We start from the raw sequence: 19970 nt of genomic DNA on the forward strand, positions 1-19970 counted from the left end.
CTAAGTTATTTACTTGACTTTTACAAGATTTTTCTTTCCTCTTCCCAAGTTTGAGAGCAAGCACAAGCTGAGATGAGCTGTGCTGCTCTATGAGCAGGCAGCCGCTTCCAACAACTTATTTGAAAAGAAGCAGATCTGTATGTTAGGTGGGAAAGGGAGAGACAGCGTAGGCGGGTGAAAGAGGGGAAAAAGTCAAGGTTTGAAATTTTTGTTGTCGTAAATAAGGAGCTTGAAACATGGGAACAGAAAATAGGAAACTTTTGAAGGCTCGACACACCTATTTCCTACTGCTGGAAAATTAAGACAGTTCCATAAGCTGCATCTCCCCTACCTAAATTAAAAACAATGCACAAAGGGTGTTAAGTTAGCCACACAGACATAATGGGTATTGAAAAAATCCCACTTGTGTGCAGTGCAAATTTGCATGTGCAACCTGCATCTGTTTTTAAGACGCTAGATGGAAGGCAAAACAGAATTTTTCTCTGAACCCCTTTTTTTTCCCAAAAAAGTTGTAGAAATAAAAATTTAACATGTTTACTATTTACAACTTCCTTCTCAGAAGACACAGGTAGAGCATTCATGCCTTCCAAAATGTAACCTTACACATCTGGCCTGCAAACATCTGGATATTTATCTTCACTCATCATTTCCTTCGGTAAGTCCAAAAACTGTCAGTTATTTCAGCTGAGATTCAGCCCAGGGGAGTAAAAAAAAAAAAAGTTACATCCTTCTTTTGTCCAGGTTTTATAAACTGCTTTTTACCTTTTCCCTGGGATATCAGTAAGTATAAAAATAAGCAGTCTGGATTCCTTTGACTGTAGTTTTTATTCTGTGAATATGTACTTCTGAAGCCACAGGGAGCATACATATGCAATTGTATTTATTACACAGTTATATCTGCAATACATGCAAAATATCATACATCTTTAAACAGGCTTTTTTTTAATTTTAAAGTGTTACATATATCCAGAAGAAACCATTCAAATCAGAATACAGACTGATTTGTGAATAAATTATATAGCAAAACTTATGCCAATTAAACTTCAGATTTGGGATAGTTACAAATCAAAATCAATTAATTTAAAATAAAATAACCTTCTTTGTAGAGTTGTTTTAATGGAAGCACTGCCTTTGGACTGGAGGAACCAGCCTGAGGAGGTCACCCCTGAGTTTGTCCCTTGCTCTGCCACTGTTCTAGAAGTCTCTTCATCTGCCTGTGCTCTCCTTCCCCTATTTTAGAGAGGCATAATGACACTTATCTCCTTTGCAAAACACTCTGAAGTTTAATTATGGGGGGAATAAAACCAAAAACCGCTCTAAGAGACTCAGATGTTATTACCAAAGATACATATTTCTGTAATCATTTCTGAATCTATCTAAATATGAGTTTAGTTTTTCTTGCTATTCAGTAATTTGAAGCTACTGCTGACTTTAAATTTTCCAAATCACCAACCTGGTATCCAATCTGAATTGCTTAGCAAAACGTTTTGGACAAGAATTCAAATTATGCAACGAGGTTTTTTTAAGTCTGTTGTTCAACTGAGGTCGCATTCACTTTTCCTTTGTTATTTCTTTAAACCAGCTTCATGCTTTCTAGCTTCACTCTGCTTGGTGAAGTGGAAGTGCTCTTAGAAGAGAGGTTAACTTGAAAATCATACCATATTTAAAGACAAAAGAGCATAAATTAATATTACAGCTTCTTAAAATTCTATCATTTAGAATGTATTTATTTTATGTGTACTGTGGGCACTTTGCACGCTGCCATTTGTCCCATAGGAATGCCACAAAGCATTCATGACTCAGATTCATTTTAACCATATGGTACAAAGGAAGCTACTAATGATATAACAAGGTTACAGACTTAGCTCTGCATTTCTCTATACTACTTCTAGATTTATTTTTCAACTTTAAATCAACAAATGAAATTCATGTTTAAGTACCACAACAACATTTATAATTTAAAAGAATTAAAATTTCATGTTAGAATGAGTGGATAAGAGCAATCAGAAAAGCAAAGCCACAAATAGTGGGAAAGACTTGAGAGTTGGCTTTGACAGGTTTGCTCATTCCTGCCTCACATCATTTCTAAGCAACAAACAATGCAGGAACAGTTTCTTTTTTTAATTACTTATTTATTTTGTTTCTTTTTTTAGACAGAAGGTAATTTCCAGTCAAGAGTATAATAATTAAAAGGTAGTTTTGAGTAAGAAACACTTTTTATTTTTGTATCTGTAGCACACTATAGGTTACCTTACTGAAGAAAAATGAGATTTTATGACTACAAACTTTTTAGGATCTGAGCATCCATATGTGTTAATAGGAACTATAATTTAAAATGAAATTAAATAAAAACACAAAAGCATGTAAAATATATGATGCACATATAAAGCATCTACTTTCCTTACACCACTGTGCTGTAAAATCAAAAGAAAAAACTTACCTTTTTCTGTCTCACTTTAATAGGCCAGTTTCCAGTTGATGGAAGGCATGAACCTGACATCACTGATGTCTGAAATGATTCCTTGTGAAAACATGTCGCATGGCATAGTGTTATTACAGTCTGAGATTCTGCACTCCCCTTTTTATACTGAGCAATAGTTTTGCCACTGCTGAACTTGCAACTATAAAATGGCAAGGTATGCTTAGAACAGTGATATGAGTGGAATATGATCATTAAATAGAAAGAAATTCTTCTAATTGTATTAAAAGTAGCAAGGGAGAATCTCACCCATGTTTACAAATTGCGTGTCCAGGTTGCTCTGCATTCTCTGAAGCAATACCCCCCCCCCCCCCCCCCCATTTTCCTAGTAAGTCTGCGTAATGACTGCCACTTACTTGTCCTCATCAGAGAGGCTGAACGTTGTTTCATTTTTTTTCAGAGGAAAAGTTTGTAAGAGTTTCTGGAAAGTTAGTAACTAGATAGATTCGAGAGTCCTCATGGACCCTACAAAACCTTGGACTTCCCCATGCATGCATACCAATATGACTTAAATAGTCACAATTTTTGGTTGCCATCAACAGAAAGACATTTTCACAATGCTTCGGTTTGCATTTAGCTCTCAAAATAATTTGCAGAGGCCAACATCCAGTGCCCAAATCCAAGTGCTTTAAAAAACCCAGCTATAAATACTATAACAGCTGAGTGATTCTTATTTAGGATACCTGTCTTTCATACAGCTTTATACAAGAGAACATTGCAGATATCTTCTTGCAACAGGATATTTACATTCTATTTAGAGCGTATCTTCATTAAGATTTAAAAAAGTAATTTTACTTTTAAAATATTTAACCTTGCTGAATTTATTCAGGTTTGACAATTACTAATTCTTGAGAAAAACTAATGGAGAAATACTGTAGGTTATTTAAATACCTGTGGTTGGGAAAAAAGAAAAGTTATGCCAAAAAAGGATTTACTGATAATTTTAGCTATTAAAAAGAGGGGGGAAAAGGCAAAAAAACTGGCTAGCAATTTTTATTGTTACATCTTCCACCAGCATGCTATCAGTTTAGATAGAGTGTGATGTGGAAAACATCGCCATTCCTACACTTAAAAAGCATTTTTGGCAGTTTAAATACTTTAATTAAGGCAATAAAGATGCATTGAAGGAAACATACATGCAAAGAACATTGTCCAGACACAATAATATTTTGTCTGCTCCACACACACTTTAAATATTAATTGCCAATCTTGAAATGTATAATAAAGTATTTTAAATGGTAATGGCCTCACTAGATTTTTAGCAAGCAAGGGAAACTATTACAGACATCCAGCTTCTAGAAATCTGAGTAATATCCTGAAAGGAACAGCTTGCCACTTGGGGGCTGGGGTGGAATGCACTTCTAGTCTGCTTTAAAAAGTAATTTTAAATTTCTTACTCAAAGAAAAAAAAAAAAAGCTTTTTCAAATTTGCAAATAATCATGTGCCTATTCTTTGCAAGGAGTGCACATCAGTCAGTAAAACTGAGGGTGTAATTAGCAAAGCACAATCTTTTTCTTAACTTATTTTTTTTTAAATTTTAGCTAATTCTGAAATGATCAATTGTACACACTGGGAAATATTTCAGTCACAACTTAATACCACATATAATTTAAAAAATGTCTGTGTATACATGCATAAGATACACATGTAATTATGGATACACACTATTTAAATTACAGAAAAAATTGCAAAAAGAGCATGAAATAAATGGAAAGAGCAATGGTATTTCTGATACATCCTTAGTCCTAATACTCCAGAAATGAGAGTTTTAACAATATCCTGCTGAAGAACAGAAGTGCAAGCCCAAGCCCTTCAGAACGGCCCATCTCCCCAGAAGGAGAGCTGCGTCCATGTCCCTGCTCCACATCCCCCAGCCACAGAACTGCACACATGCCCCAGGAGCCACCTTACCTTTCCCTGCAGGTAGACTGTGAAGGTGCTCCAAAGCTAAATTCTGGACAGTTTGAGAAGTGTTTGAAAAGAAAATTCAAAACAGCTCTTTGAAACTACGAAATACTATAGGTCTTCACAATGACTATTAAGTAAAGCGCTGCTTCAGAGGCAGGGATGCAGAGAGACAGCATGTGCATTTCTTTCTCCATGCTAAAATTATACAGACTGAAAAACAGAGCAATAATGATCAGGCAACTTTTACTAGCACAGCAGGAGAAAAACAACTTTTTTTTTGTAACAGAAAAAGCACAAGCATTTCAGTGGGCCATCTGTTTTAACAATGCCTTTTACATCTCTAGGCCTCTGCTTCTACTTTAAAACTTAAGTGACAAAAAGTAGTTACCCCTGCTGCTGTTTGCTGAATTACATGACGTGTGCTTTTACTCTAAATCGAATTCCTTACAATCACTTTTTCATATCACAAATTTAAAACTGTCACTACATTTGCTACTTTTCATTGATAACCTACTAATTCCAAGAGATTGGCAAAACATGGAAGGGGCATAAAAATGAACCTCGCCCATCTTCAAACATCCCTCCAGTCTAGGACAAAGCCCTACAGCAAGACAGTCTGCAAAGCTGCTGTATCCAAAACTGACATCTCCAAAGTAATTAAAATTGGTTTAGGAAAAAAATGTGTTTAAAATGAGCCTGAACGAAGTGATCTGTGTGCAGCTTATTCAGGAAATAGGTATTAGTGAGCATTTTTATGTTTCTAAGTAAGAAGCCTTTAGCTGAAATAAGTAACATGGCTTAAAATTAGGTCAAGAGAAAAAAGAATATATATTCTCAGGTGGGTTTTCACTTACTCTAAATATAAGTTTCAAAAAAAGAATAAAAGACAGACATAGCTGCACTGCTTTTCTAGAACTTGGAAGTAGTTAAACTTCCAAACGTACAGTCTCTCTCTTCAACTTACGAAGTTACCTGATTGAAGGTGGTTCTAAAACATTTAGGAGGTCAAATAGTGTGTAATGGAACTATTTCAGATCTTTTTTTCAGGTAAAGCCCCGTATCTTCACACTATTGCAGAAGAATTAGTTTCTCCACTCCCACATGCACTAACTGCAAAAAGGTTCACTTTAAAACTTGGATAATTCATATTTTACTTTATGTTCTATAACACCTTAAGAAGTACAAGTGTTATGCACCATTTCATTGGTTTTCAGCAGCACACTTGGAAAAGCATGTCAAATGAACTGTTTCTCTGCATAGTGAGTTAGATGCTTTCATACTCATGTCTCCACTCAAGACTAAAAAGGGAGTGATTTTTTTCCCGGTTAAAATGCACATGCACAGACTAGAGGGCAGCAATAGCCAAGGATACAAATGTGTGAAGACAGTTGACTTTTTGAATGTTCAATCCATGCTAATTTATAGCAAAATTTCTTCTCCCACTTCATCCCATAAGATACTGTTTTAAGTTGTTCATGTGCAGTGATGCTTCTGTCAGATTAGTTTAATAGTCAGGAGCATGACTGTAATCACAACAGCCATGTGTGCAATGTGTGGGTTTCTTCATTACATCCACCTGCTCAGTCCATATACTGTGAATGTTTCCTGGTATCTCAGAAGACAGTCATTTCACAAATGCCTTTTTTAATTCATTTCAAGCTTGAGAAATTTTAGGTTTTACCACCTTAAAGAAAATTTTAAGTGAAAAAAAAAAGTGACTTTTTCCCACAGCTTTGAATATTTAAGGATATTTATTCTACATTTTCTAATGTTTTATTTTAAAAGCATGTTACAAACTTGATTTTGTGCAAGCTGATCCAGAGCGTTTTCCCCAGTCTGTGCACTCAGGAACAATCCAGGCACTGCAGGTAGGAAAAAGATGAAACTCTACCCTCCAAACACCCATAATAGGTACCTCTAGCAAATGCATGTCTACATATAGAGCCTCAAGAATGCCAATGTTTTATGTAAACCCTCAAAGCAGGATTTGCGTGATACTTAAGAGGAATATTAACTGTGCTGGCCCCTTTTCCCAATCATAAGAAAAGATGACTAGCAAGGAAAACGGAGGAATATGGTTTCTTTTTCACTTTGTACTGGGGAGCTTGCCAGGCCTCTTCATGGTGGAAGCCTGAGAAAAGATAAACAGTGCTGAGAGGAGATGGAATTACCACCTGAATGCTTGGTATAAGAAGTGTCATAATAGTGTCAGCTCACGCTTTCAGGAATGCATATGTCATGATATTTAAAAGATATATTGGTATATCAGAAAATTTCAAAAAGATTGCTTTCATACACATATGAAGCCCTAATAACAACCACAGAGGTCCACCTCTCCCAGTATCCTGCGACAAAGAAAAGCAATTACCAGGTATTTACAGAAAACCTATAAAAATCATGGCAAGTGTATACTGACTTTTCTGCTGGTATCCTTCTATCATAAAAAAAAAAAAATAAGCTGCTTATGTCTTGAACTATATTTTGAACTCAGATCATGCAGCTTAATTCCTCACCTATAGCAATGAGACATGTCCTGTCCTCTGCTACATCATATTCCCACTCTGAGGCAGTAGCTCTAAAGAGCCAAAAATCCATGGCCAAACACTTTGTCTGCCATACAACTTCTTGGCAGATTGGTTGTCATCATAATTCTTAATAACCTCTGGCATTTCACATATTTAGAAAATCTGTTCACCTGTAAATGTCTTTTGGATATTCAGAAATTAAAATTAAGTGAGAACGCTCTAGTGGCTTTCCTCTTATTTCCATCTTCCAAGCTCTTCGTGTTACGGAGATTTTTCAGAAAGTCACTTATCTCACAGCTTCTAAAGTAAAACAGAAGGGGCTTGTTATCTCTGTATGTGCCACAATAAATTTAACAGACTAAATGAGTCAACCTCACTTCATATCAGGACATTATTCTTGCCAGTATACAAGAAATCAGTCTTTCAAACAACAGGAACTTATTACGAACAATAACAACCTGAAAACAATACAAGAAGGCTCCTATAATTTTATGGGACCCTAGACCACTCCACGTCAGGAAGCCTCATTGCAGCTGAGGTAGTTTTCAGGTGAACTTTCTCAACCAAAATATATATTTACATTTCAAAACGAATTGCAACATTTTGGTTTGCTTAGATAGACGGTGGTCTTCTACAAATTTAGTGTCCTCTCAGAAAATTAAATGACACTTGGTAAAGGAGCACCTCTTATTTCTGAAAAGTCAGAGAAAGGTAAAAGATACAGGTATAAAAACAAGCATACAGAAATAACAAATGGTGTCGTTTATTTACAGTGGACTTGGAAGGCAGGGAATGAATCATAATCACATGAACTCTATTTATTTTCAATTCATGTTATGCTGTCTGCAGGTATTATACTAGAATCATTCAGAAGATAGAACAGAAAATATGACAACCAGCTATTGCTTTTGCTATTTTTGTGAGGCAAGCAGAGTCAGCATTTTAATATCCTGCTCTCCCAAGCCTGTTTAAAAAAAATAAGAAAAAACACCTGACAGAATGGCAAAAAATGTTTTCTCTAAAATTCACAAGAAGAGAATATATTTCTCTTAATCACTGGGTATCAATTCCCTTTGCAATCAACACAAGCTGTGACACGAGAAAGAGCAGAGCCTCACTCAGGCACTTGACAGTTCCCAAAGTTTTCTATCTTTCACTGGGGTGGAATTAAATTTGTTTCACGCTGGATAATCAATATAGTACTGAATTTCTGGTCAGATAAGAGAGTGCAAGGACAAGCCTAAAAACCCACCAGCACACAACCCTCTCCCTGTGCCCCTCAGATGGAGTCTTTGGCATGTAAAAGAACATTGTCATTTACCATATTTCTAGGGGAATACAGATCTTCCCAAAAAGAAAACTTTGTGTCTCTGACCATATTGCCAGTAACAAAAGTCAGACATAATTTTATTATAATGACTTTCCCATAAATCTGAAATACTTTAAATCCAAGATTATATCAATATACTATCAATTCTTAATATAAAATCCGCTGAACAAGTCCATTCTAATATACCAACTTCAGACAAATACATTATAAAATGCAGATGAAAGGAGCACTTCAAAGGCAGGAATGGGTCAGATAAATAAAGATAGCACTATCATATGATTCCAATGCAACCTCCCAAAATGAGCAGTAAATGTAGATGGTGAAGAGACTGTGAGCCCTGCTGTCTTCACAGGCTTGCAAGTTCAAACTTATCTCCTCGTTCCGCATCAGCATTGCACTGGTGTCCAGAGCGATAATATCAGGATTATTATTGCAGACTACGTATATTGTTAGCAGAAAGAACAGGACTGGGGTTTACTGTTGCCTATTCCAGTCATTTTAACGGCATGAATCTTGAGATGCTACCTGCCTCGATTTGTCCATTCTGGGTCCTTATAAAAGAGTGAGTTACCTGCCTGTGCACTACCGACCGAGAAAATTCTCTCTGCTCTCTCTGAAGTCTCCAAGTTTCCCACAGATTCTGTGCTAGCCAGTCTGGCTTATGTTGCTTATGTCCTCGACCACAGCTAAGTTGACACCATGACTACTGAACTGAGCCAAATTGTTTAGGAAACTCAACACAGCTCTGTTCTTCAACATGGACTGTTTCAGTGACCTCAGGCACACAGTCGTGGTGCAGGAGGTTTTTTCCAGAACCGAGTGGGTGGCAAACTGCATCATGGTGTAGGAAAGAGCAGCCAGAAACTTCTGAAGTCAGCTCTGCTGCCGAAGAAGTTGTTCTATGAAACTGTAAGAAAAGATGCTTACTGGGAGAAAAGTAAGAAGCAATGTAGGCCATGAACAGGGAAACCCACTTTTTAAAATTATACAAAACAGAATATGAGAAGTTCACAAAGCTTCGGATTATTGGAAATCTTAGAAAGAAAACCTCCTCAATATCCTCAGCTGAGACATTCTGCCACATACCTGAGGCATGGCCTTTTGAGGGACAAAACTGAAATGAGTTTTCAGGTTTTCTTCTTCGACTTCTGACCCTTCAGAAGCTGGCTTTGGCCAAAATATCGGTCCTGTGGGGTGGGAGAATCTGTGGAACTTGGAGCCTATTTCTCCACAATATGCCTGGTATAGTAGAAGACTTATTTCTCATCCACCACAAACAAACTCAGAATTATTAAGAGACACGCCATTAACTCAACATTTTATGTAGCAGCTGGGGAATCTGCTGAGGATACGCTTATCAGTTGAGGTCTACTTTATGACCTCTGCACATAACTCAAACCATCAGCTCATATTGGCTCGGCCCGTTGCTGACAGGGACCATGTCACGTATCCCACAGGGCAGCTGGAAGCCACCAGCGGACAATGGGGGCAAGCGGCTGACACGGGCCGCCGCAGCCCTGGCAGAACAATGCAGCTGCTGCGGAGGTCGGCCTGCTGAAGGAAACGCGCTTCTCCCAGGTTGTCTGAGGGGAGGGACGCTGAAGCAATGGAAATTCCCCAGCACTAAAGGAGAACAAAAGAAGAGGTGTTGGAAGCTGCCGTTAAAAAGACACAGGCTCTCTAAATCTGCTGGCTGCCAGACTTGGACAGCTTCTTCCAAGGCCTGAAAGAGGAGAGGAGGGTCCCCTGGCTGACAGAAAATCACACTGCTCTGCAGGATGCAATCCCGCGGGGAGCACAGATTAAAAACTACTCCCTGACACTGAGGACCAGAGTTTTACAGGTCCCCACTGTCCCCTGTTGGGGCACAGGGTTGGGAGCGCAGCCGCTGCCATGGGCTCTGCTCAGACAGGGGGTGCCCCTGGGCCCAGCAGAGACCCCGCACCAGAGCCAGCCGCTCCACAGCCGGGACCTGGGCTCCACACAAGTGCGCCTCTTGTTTTTGCCTGGATCTGGAAGTCTCTAGATTTCCTCCCCTGATTAAAAGGTGTGGCTGCTAAAGAAATTAGTTTACAGAGCCTCCAAATTCCTTACTGCCGTTTTCATGTAGCTGCAACAGGAGTATCTGTGAGGCCAGGGCACGGGGAGGTGTGTGCTGCACCAGGGCTGGGGCTTGGCACTGCTCTGGGATCACCGAATCCCCCTCTCCTGCAAGAGTAACTCTGCAAGGACTCTGCACCTGGAGGGGAAGCTTCAAGGGTAATCCAGATATGATAGATTAAAATAACTGGTAAAAATCCCCCAAACCCACACATATCCTTCCCTGAAAAAAAAAATATATAAAACCAAAACCTGTGATTTTCTACAGCGTTCTTTTCTCCTTAGTACAGCCACAACGGGTGTTTTTACTGAAACAAAGGGAAGAGTTACATTGATTTATAAATTCATTAAAACACCAGGAGAAAAAGCAGTGGCTAACCAAGTACTCCCATTGACTGCAATGGCTGTTGGATCAAGCCCAGAAGAATGCTGGAATAACTGGTGAAACATTTTATTTTCTAACTTTTTAGTGGCTACTGCAAACAATGGAAAATACAAGCACATACTTAGAATAACTCTATCCTTTGCAAAATGAGATCACACCTAAAAATACTTCCTCTTGTTGCTGTATAACTTCAGTTTATGATAATAGCTATTACACACATATAGTGAAGAGGAAAAAATAGCTTCCCAAGTGCTGGGTAAAAACCTGATACTGTATAGTAGAGTTTCTGCTACAGAAGAAACTTTAAAATCTGTAATGACTCAGACGATTTCTTCAAATAGCAGAATGGACAATCCAATTATTGCATGGACAACATGAGATGAGATAAGGTAGTAAAAAGACAGGGCTTCGAATTATCACATTATTGCTTGGGAGACAAGTAAAGCTATGTGTTGATGATTATTATTTTTATCAAAAATAATAAAGTATTAAGATGCAACTGCAAAATGAATCTGAATTTTAGTTTTCCAGTTTGAAACAATTAGCGCTATTATTTACATCCCCACACATAAGCCCACACAGCTTGAATTTCCTGGGATATACATGTGCTATTAATTTTTAACTTTGCTCTGGGATCCAAGCCTGAATTACCAGGCCCTGTCACTTTCTAGTGCAAGGGTGTTTTGTCCGTTTATACCAGAGACTGTTTCAGTGCCCTGGCCTCTCAAAGTGCAAAGGTATTTTTCATGAGTTTACAATTTACTTTTTAAACCCACCTCCTACACTTAAATTTCCTTAACAACTTCCAAAGTGGCCAACTTTCGCAGCTGTGTTGCTGTGCTACAGATTTCATCATTGCTTGACCACAGAAAAAAGCACTGGTTAAACTAAAATCTCCACTTCAAGTGATGTTCTACAATGTTGCATCAGTTCCCTGCTGAGTAGCTCAGACCTAACTGCAAGCAGTATTTCTGTAATCTGGAGAGTAAATTAACATTTATTGAATGCTCAGCACTGACCTTATTAACACAAGAGCAGTATTTTCTTATACGGTTTCCTCAACTCCATTACGTTTAGGCAGAATTGGTTTGGATTTTAATTCTAAAACAGCTAGCAAGATTCATTTCAAAGTGTGCAACCCCCTTTGAACAGAGAAAAACAGACGAGTAAATGCAAAGTTGCTGCACGAACAGAAATACATGCAATTGCTTTAGAGAGCACAGAACTGACCCTGCTCTCTTCTCTGCCAGTGGGAATTCTACCACTGACTCCAGTGAAAGCACAGCCTGGCTAGTGATTTTCCAACACTTGAAGGCAATTATTTTTATTTTAAAATGCAGGAATAGCCTCCTGCTCTGGTCCAGTTCTCAGCCTGAGGCTGTAGCCCTGCCAGCACTGTTAATGTCATTGTTTGCGAAGCATATTCCCAGTCTCGCGTACACCCACGCAGGGCTCCCAGCTCCCGGCCGCGATGTCCCCCCGGCTGCATTGTTCCAGGTCCCCCTGCTTCCTCGCCTCCCGCCCTGTCCCCCCACCATTGTTGTCCCCCTGCACCCACCCTGCATTGTTCTCACGCCTGCCTGCCATCCCCACCCGGGAGGGACCCTTCCTCCCTCCCACTCCCCGCTGCAGCTCAGGCTCCTTTCTTACCTACTTCCATATATTCCGCTGACCTATTGGCATCAAAACATTTTCCCTTTCTGAAAGCACATTACATAAACTATTGTCACTAGATCCCACCGCTTTTGCGAGCTATAGGCAGTCTGGCTTGAGAAGCCCAGACCAAAGCCTCTTAAACAACAAAAAGATTCTTACTTCATCGCTACGGACTTTAGATCAGGCCCAGAATTTGGATTGATAGAAGTGTTACTGTATTTTCAGATAGGATATACAAGGCTAGAACAAAAATATGATGTCAGTATAGAACAGAAATATGTAATAAGACACAGGCACACAGGGATCGATATTATTACATCTTCAAATATATGTGTACAGAAATGAGTGGATGATTTACATGGGCTTCCACTGTTACAATAAATAAAAGTTAAATCCTTTCTAAGCTGTGCATTTTCTCTTCCATGTATAAAAGCTAAAAGGGATAAAAACATACTTCTAAAAAAACAAGGCAAGACTTGCATTTATGTAGTCAAGTGTTAATTGCAGACAGGATTTCTAACATGACTTATTCATACATATATACCTATGCCCATAGATATATAAAGTATAGAAAAAATTTTATTCATTTACCAATTAAACAATGATTGAATAATTAAAAATATATTTTAAAACACATTAAGTTAGTCAGCTGTCCTTTCATTATTTTGGCCACCCTTCTTTTTATTACTCTCCATTTTGTACATCCATTAGATTATTTTGAAATACTTATCTATATACTATGCTGCATTTTTCATACAGGCGTGTAGGGATACTAACCCTTAATTTTTATGTACTCCCTATTTTTTCCCTGATACTTTACTTTCACTGTGGTACTGCTTTCAAATTGATACTCTTTTCACATAACCACGTTTATTATACAGATCATGATGTATAAACTGTTTTCCATGCTCAAAGTAAAAGTGAGTTTCTGCTAACCCTTGAGAAGAAAAGCAACTATGTATGCTTATAGTAGTTTAAGTATAGAAACAAAACTAAATACCTCACTTTATTAATAAATAATTCATATAATTTTTATTTTAATACATTAAGAGCTTGTTAAATCTTACCATGGCTTATGCGATGAAAGCAGTAGTATGCAAAGTCCACTCCCAGAAGTGTCAAATACCATGTCCATGGCGAGTCCCAGGGCAGTTCAAAGAGTCTGTACTTATCCCATATATAGATATAACTAATTAAGTCAACACTTCTGAATAAAACACTGAAACAGAGATCCAAAATGTTTTATCAATAATTTTGTCAACTTTAATTACATAATATTTTTACTCTATACTTACCATTTATCAGATGGGAGTCTTTTTGTAACACATATAAAGCCAGTCTCCAAGTTCTGCAACCTCTGTCAAGTACTACTATTGACTTCAGTGGAACCTTTGCTTAAGATCTACAAGGTTTTTAAACTGACCCTACCTGCTCATCACTTATGTTGCAGCATGCTCAAAGGCTGAAGCACCCCAGTGCTCTGCAGGTATTATTGTGTTCCTGTTCTTCCAAGATCTGGAGGAAAGCCATCCCTGCTAATTTACAAGGTAGAGGTGACTGAAGTATAGCAGCATTTATGCTCAAATACTAATGTATGACATTAAAATACCATGACTATTTCCACTGTAAGGAAGGGCATGGATGGTGACAGGACTTTTGGAAGCCACGAGATATTCAATCTGCTCTGCATATCACTTCACTTTAAAAGGGGATAAACACAGCAGGAGGAGACAAAGCCCAATGCCTTCAAAAAGAAGGGAAAGGGCAATTGATAGAGAAAAATGGCAGGACTGCCAGAAAGGGGGAGAAAACCCATGAATTTGCAAAGGCGGAAAAGCCACCAAACAGCAGTTTTTATTGCTGCTCAGTTCCTGGCTAACAAGGAGTGATCAACTACCCCCGACCTAACACAGATGAATGCTAACACCAGGAGAAGGAGAAAGTAGCTCTGGGATGGGCAGGCCAGATCCACTGGTAATTCTCCACAGCTGTTTAGGTTAATACAAATTTAGGTTGCCAAGATCACACACTCCCCACAGTGCCCCACCACCTCCCACCTTGTTTCACTGATTCAGAGAGGGATCTGCCTCCAAATTGCTTTGGTTTTGCTGGTTGAGTTTTTGTACAGATTGGGATGTGTTAGCCCCAGTGTGACAGAAATGAGAGGCTGTGGACACTGGGGTGGCTCAAGTGACAATTGGCTTAGGTAGCTGAAATGGTGCCTCAGCTGTAGGTTGATGCATATTTAAACTGGCATTTTTGAGGAAGAGAGTTGTCCACAGCATGATCTGCAGCAGCCTCCTTGCACGCCCTCCCACTACCCTCCTTTGCCGTTTTGTGTTTGTGGGACTGTGGTGAACTGAACTGGAGCTGCCTCTGAAAATCAGCATGCAGAAAAAGAGTAGGGAAAAATACTAATTGTAGGAAAATCACACATATTCTTTTTTATGTATCAATGGATTAAAGGTACCTCAGTTTAGGGCCTAAGAGCCAGAAATAAGATTATCATTAGCACCATCACCTACACACAATAAAAACTAATCTAGTTCTTAGATGTTTTGCTGTTGGTATATTTTTGGGAGAGGGTGGCAGTATTATCAGCAGAACAATGCCTTTGTGCAAAGTTGTGAAAGACTTTAGAAATCTGTAAATCATATTGATGGTTGAAGGAAGACTAAGGGATTCAAATTCAGAGAACTACAAATGGGGATAGCAAATGTCACACCTGCAAAAAAACCACTTGAATAGAGGTGGTAACAAACTGCACATAGGTGTGGCAGCCTTGCAAAACCTCTGCTGAAAGACTGTCACAGTCCAACATCGCTTTTTCACTTTACTCTGCCCTTAAAGCTTCACCTTACACTGAAATCAGCTGAAAGTCTCCAGGCATCTCTCTGTCCATGTCTTTTCATACTTGTCTCAGTGACACTTCTGAATGATGCTTATTCCCAAACTTGCCTTTCCCCCCCCCCCCCCCCCCCTTTTTTTTTTCAGGTAGATTGTTTTTTTATATAGTTTATAGCATGAGCCCAAAAATACTTAAATTAGCAAAACTAAAAAAGGGCACGCTATACTTCTCCTCTTAAAGCCCTATTTCACACACCTGGAATATATCCCTGAAAACAGTCCGGCCATGCTCTATTCTTTTGGGTAGCTGCACTGACACATGAGGGAACCTCAGCAAACATGACTGTGTCAGCTTGCAAACCATCCCCCATGCTATGATGCTATGACTGAACTTTACAGCCATCTCCATATTTTTGCAGAGACATCCATTCAGAGCTTTTTATTTCTGGCGTTAGCACCTCTTTCCCACAACAGTGTTTTGGATAAGGCTAGAAGGAAACACCTTAATCTTCCCACTACTAGTTTCTCTATTAACAAGGAACAAAATCAGCTGAAAATCCCAAGCTCCCGATACTAGCCTGCAAGCAGAACAGTATCACATCCACCATTTTATCGCAAGAAGCTGAAGCATTACAAGGAGTTGTTGCTCAGGAAGAAAAGAACAAATGTGTTTTCCCCAGCCAGCTGCCACACCTTGCCTGCAACTAATTCCTACCTTTAGCACAATCATCCCAGTTTTTCTCTTGCAAAACACAACAAAACCCATGAAGTTTCATTTCAGCAGCTGGCAGATGAAGAATTTCTCTTGACTAGCAACAACAGGTGTATCTACCACTTCAAAAACAACTTAGCTATGCCCAGAAGTTGGACTGTACACACCTGGAACATGTTTAATTTTCATAAGAGCTGTGTTCCATAAATATTTTTAAAGAAGATTATAGGTGTCCAACCAGATTTTTGCAATTCACCTCACGAGGCATCTGTAAAATTCAGTATAAATTCTCAATCCCTTTCAAAACCGGTCAGAAGGGAACTGATTTTATTCAAACACAAAGAAATGGGCATTTCTTAACATCTTTTCAATGGCCAGGAAATTTAAAACACCTCTGGCAACATAGAGTATCAGTTCTTATTAGGTACTGTTTTCTTACTTTATTCTTTCACTTTTATTAACATATAATGCCTTTGCAGTACATCCAAAGATACGTGAACTGGTACATTTCCTCCATTTTTTATCAGCTTTCAGTATTTCACCCTTGAGTCCTTCCCCCCCCCAGGCTGAGGCCAAGGTGTAAAACTTGAGCTAACCCTGCAACACATTTTTTATATATGTAATTTGCTGTTCATTCTTTCCTTCATGCTTGAATCACAACTCTACAGCACATAACACTAGCTGATTACTGTAATTAGTTTAGAGTAATCCATCATATCACTATGCAGTGCTGGAAAAAGAAGAGCTGCTTAGCTAAATATTTTTAAAAAAATTTACAGTGTGATAGATAGGAAAGTCCAGAGCTTGCTTTCAATTATAATTCTGAAAGTTCAGCTGGAGTTTTAAAGGTTTATATTGCCCTTTTTTTCCTCCCTCTAGTTCCATTTTCGCTTGCAAATACTGAAGAGAACTTAAAAAACCTTTCTCGTCATTTAAATGTTAGGTTTTAACCATAAATATGACAGAAGTGGATAGGTAAGACTTTTGTCATCCAGTCCAGTCCTCTGCATAAGGAGTAATAAATCCTAGAACAGATAGACTGTACAGAAAACCTTATTACATACACTGCATAGATTTCTCGGATTTTGAACATTTCTGTTGAAGATTTTCTTATTATGTACGAAGTATGCACTTAGGCAACTGTTTGGACTTTGAGAGAGAGATCTCATCCCCTTGTTTCTAAAGTTCATACATACTTTACTCAAAGGTGATAATATTTGTTTTAATAAACCATTTCCCCCTCCTCCTTCTACTGGGCCAGATTATCAATTCCTCTAATTAAAAAAAATCAAAGGAGGAAATTCTGGGAGATGAAATCTCCACAAGGAAATGAAGATCTACTTATGGTAGATCCCTATGGGATAATGAAGGAGAGAAAAGGTTGAGGAAATTCAATTGGAAGAAAAAGCAGCTGCCCATTTCAAAGCATACAAAGTCCTATTTTGCATCCTCCAACTCACAGATCAGCCTTACAGCCTGAAACCAAAGGTTTAGGAAATCTCTTCCATGGTGCCCAGGACAGTCCCCCAAAGGGAAAAGGGTCAGAGACAGTAGCTGTTAACAGTCTCTCTTTTGAGCATGAAGGAAGATCCGTGTGTTGAAAGAGAAGACCCCAGGGAAACCACCTCAGGCTCTCACCACTATTGCAGTCACCAGTTTGTGTCACACTGGGAACCAACCTGGCACCCCAGAGCTAAAAACACAACTCTACAGCTGGACCTACAAAAGCTCCGCTCTCAAGGGCTATAAACAGACTTGCATCCTTGGAGGTCAGGCACAGAGGGAAACATATTAAGATACCCTGGTCACAAGGTTATATTATCATTAAAAATAGTAAGATACTACTAACACAGTTTCCCTGGGTTAAATAAATTCAGTTTTCCTAGCCTGATTCAAACTGTATGAATGTGAAGTTTCAAAATGTTGAACAAAGGCAGTTTCTTCTCAATAATATGAAATTATTCAGACCATATATGTAACAGCAGGATACATGAATAATTAAATGCTCTGTAAGCCTTTGTTTCAGAGTGGAAAGCACAAGGATTTCCATTTCCAAGGACAGTCACAGAGCGTTCTTTTCCTGATGAAAAACTGGCTCCAGTCACAACTGAAATAAACATTTTGATAACATGATTTCAGTAAAGAGAAGGGGGGAGGAGGCCGAGGAGCCTTGAGAAAAGGTCCATTTGCGAAACAAAGCAAACCTCCTGCAACTGAAATCCCCTTTTATTTCCTGTACAGGTGCCAGGTCTTGAACAGACACCCAATTTATTACCTTGTCAGCTGACTTATTAGAGTTGACACAAATCGAGCTGAAATATGCCTGACATACTGCAGTCAAAGCTTTTTTCACGCTTTAGCACAAAGCCAAACTTTCCACAAGGTAGAGGGAAAGGGAGAGAGAGCTGTGGGAGTTCTATTCCCTGTTTTCTATCATCAAGATGAATATGATCCTCTCCCATTCTTAATATGCAAAACTAGTCATGAAATAACCCAAGGCTAAAAAATAATTCACCAAAATTATACAGCTGGGAAATTATTATCAGGCTCTGGAAAGCCCTTGATTACAGGAAATAGCACCTACATTTTGAGAAAATGTTCCCACCAGACACAAAAGCTGATTCAAAGCCTCTCCTCTTCCTCAGTATGGCTTCCCTCTTTATAGCGTTTTAGCCTAAATAATGCAAATCCCCAGTTTTCCTCAAGGAGAAAAAAAAACCTACCACAGGCAAAATGAAGTGAAATGGTGGTGACTTCAGTATCCCTACTAGCTGTGTTGTATGCAGTATTGCATAACATTTTGTCTGACAGAGCTGACCTTTCTCCACCAAGCCTATTCCTGTTGCACTTCATTTTTTTATCCTTTAATTTAAGACACTAATATTAATTTACAGTAGTGGGTGGAATAAAACATAAAACAACAGGTTTTGGAAGGAAAAGAACAAGTCAGTGTTATGCTCTTTTATTAAGTCCAAGTCCTGTTTATGTAATTCAGGTCACTTGTTGTTCATCTTTGCTCTAATACATAAATAAGCAATCAATTAATAAACTAGCACAACTTAAATATTTTCATGAGAAGTTCCACTGCCTTTAGTGATATAATCCATAGTAGTAACACATTTTGCCTTAAGTTTATGCAAAGTCTTCTGGTAAATTTCATTACATGTGATCTTTAAAAGATTATAAATTCTGGTTCAAAAACTTCAGTAACAGCTGAGCTTCTGGCATTGTAGCTTACTCTTCTTCCTTCATGAGAATGGAAGCTGTATTTCTCTAGACCTATGCATACCTGCCCAGCACACCCAGCAGTAAATTCTGTTCCAGTAACTTCAAGACACAGCATACTGGGAGATTCTAGAACATCATCTTCTGCGAGCCCACACGACCTTTCAGTATTTGTATAAATAGATGTGTAATACAAATGCTTACTTAGTACCTTTTTCCAATAGAGAATCTGATTTAGACCTCTCCTAATGGATTGTTCCACTGAAGTCTGCAAATTTGCATTACCGTTTAAGTTAGATTAGGAACAAGCCTGTAATATTCTCAAAGGTCACATATAAGCAAGTAATGAGGAAAGAGAAAAGGGTATTCTATTCAACTCAGAGTTGTTCTGAGTTTATCTAGAACAAAGGAACTGGTAACAGATGACTGTTCCTATGAAAATATAGTGAAATAACTTCTGTGAGACATTATAGCACATCAAATGATGAAATGAGGAAAAGTATTTACATAAGAATTTCTACTGAACAGCTTTGGTCCTACTTCTGAACTTTTAAAATTATAATTTGTTTTTTTGTCTGTGATATACACAGTGGTCAAAGTCTATTCTTTTGAGATCTGTAACACTGATTTACAGGATCAGAGACATTTTCTGCCAGTCCCCATATCTTCTAGGTGTTGACCCAGGAAACTAGGTTGGCCAGCTCTAAAAACGCTACCCCTGTGCTCCATCTAGTGGAATCCTGATTTAAGCTTAATGCATCTTTTAGCAGAGAAGTGCTTCAGTCAGAAGGGTACTCTAACG

The 19970-nt window shown here is 38.5% G+C and overlaps 1 protein-coding gene across 1 annotated transcript in view; it reads right to left on the reverse strand.

The window, feature by feature from the left end:
- The window catches only part of AGMO (alkylglycerol monooxygenase), a 192023-nt gene that overhangs the window by 158273 nt on the left and 13780 nt on the right, over window positions 1–19970 (reverse strand). Inside the window, exon 3 of the mRNA XM_055709039.1 lies at window positions 13452–13603. Coding sequence (XP_055565014.1) covers window positions 13452–13603 — 152 coding nt within the window. The remainder of the gene's footprint in view (window positions 1–13451; window positions 13604–19970) is intronic.

The sequence above is a fragment of the Falco cherrug genome, chromosome 4 (genome assembly GCF_023634085.1).
Source record: "Falco cherrug isolate bFalChe1 chromosome 4, bFalChe1.pri, whole genome shotgun sequence".
Lineage (NCBI taxonomy): Eukaryota > Metazoa > Chordata > Aves > Falconiformes > Falconidae > Falco > Falco cherrug.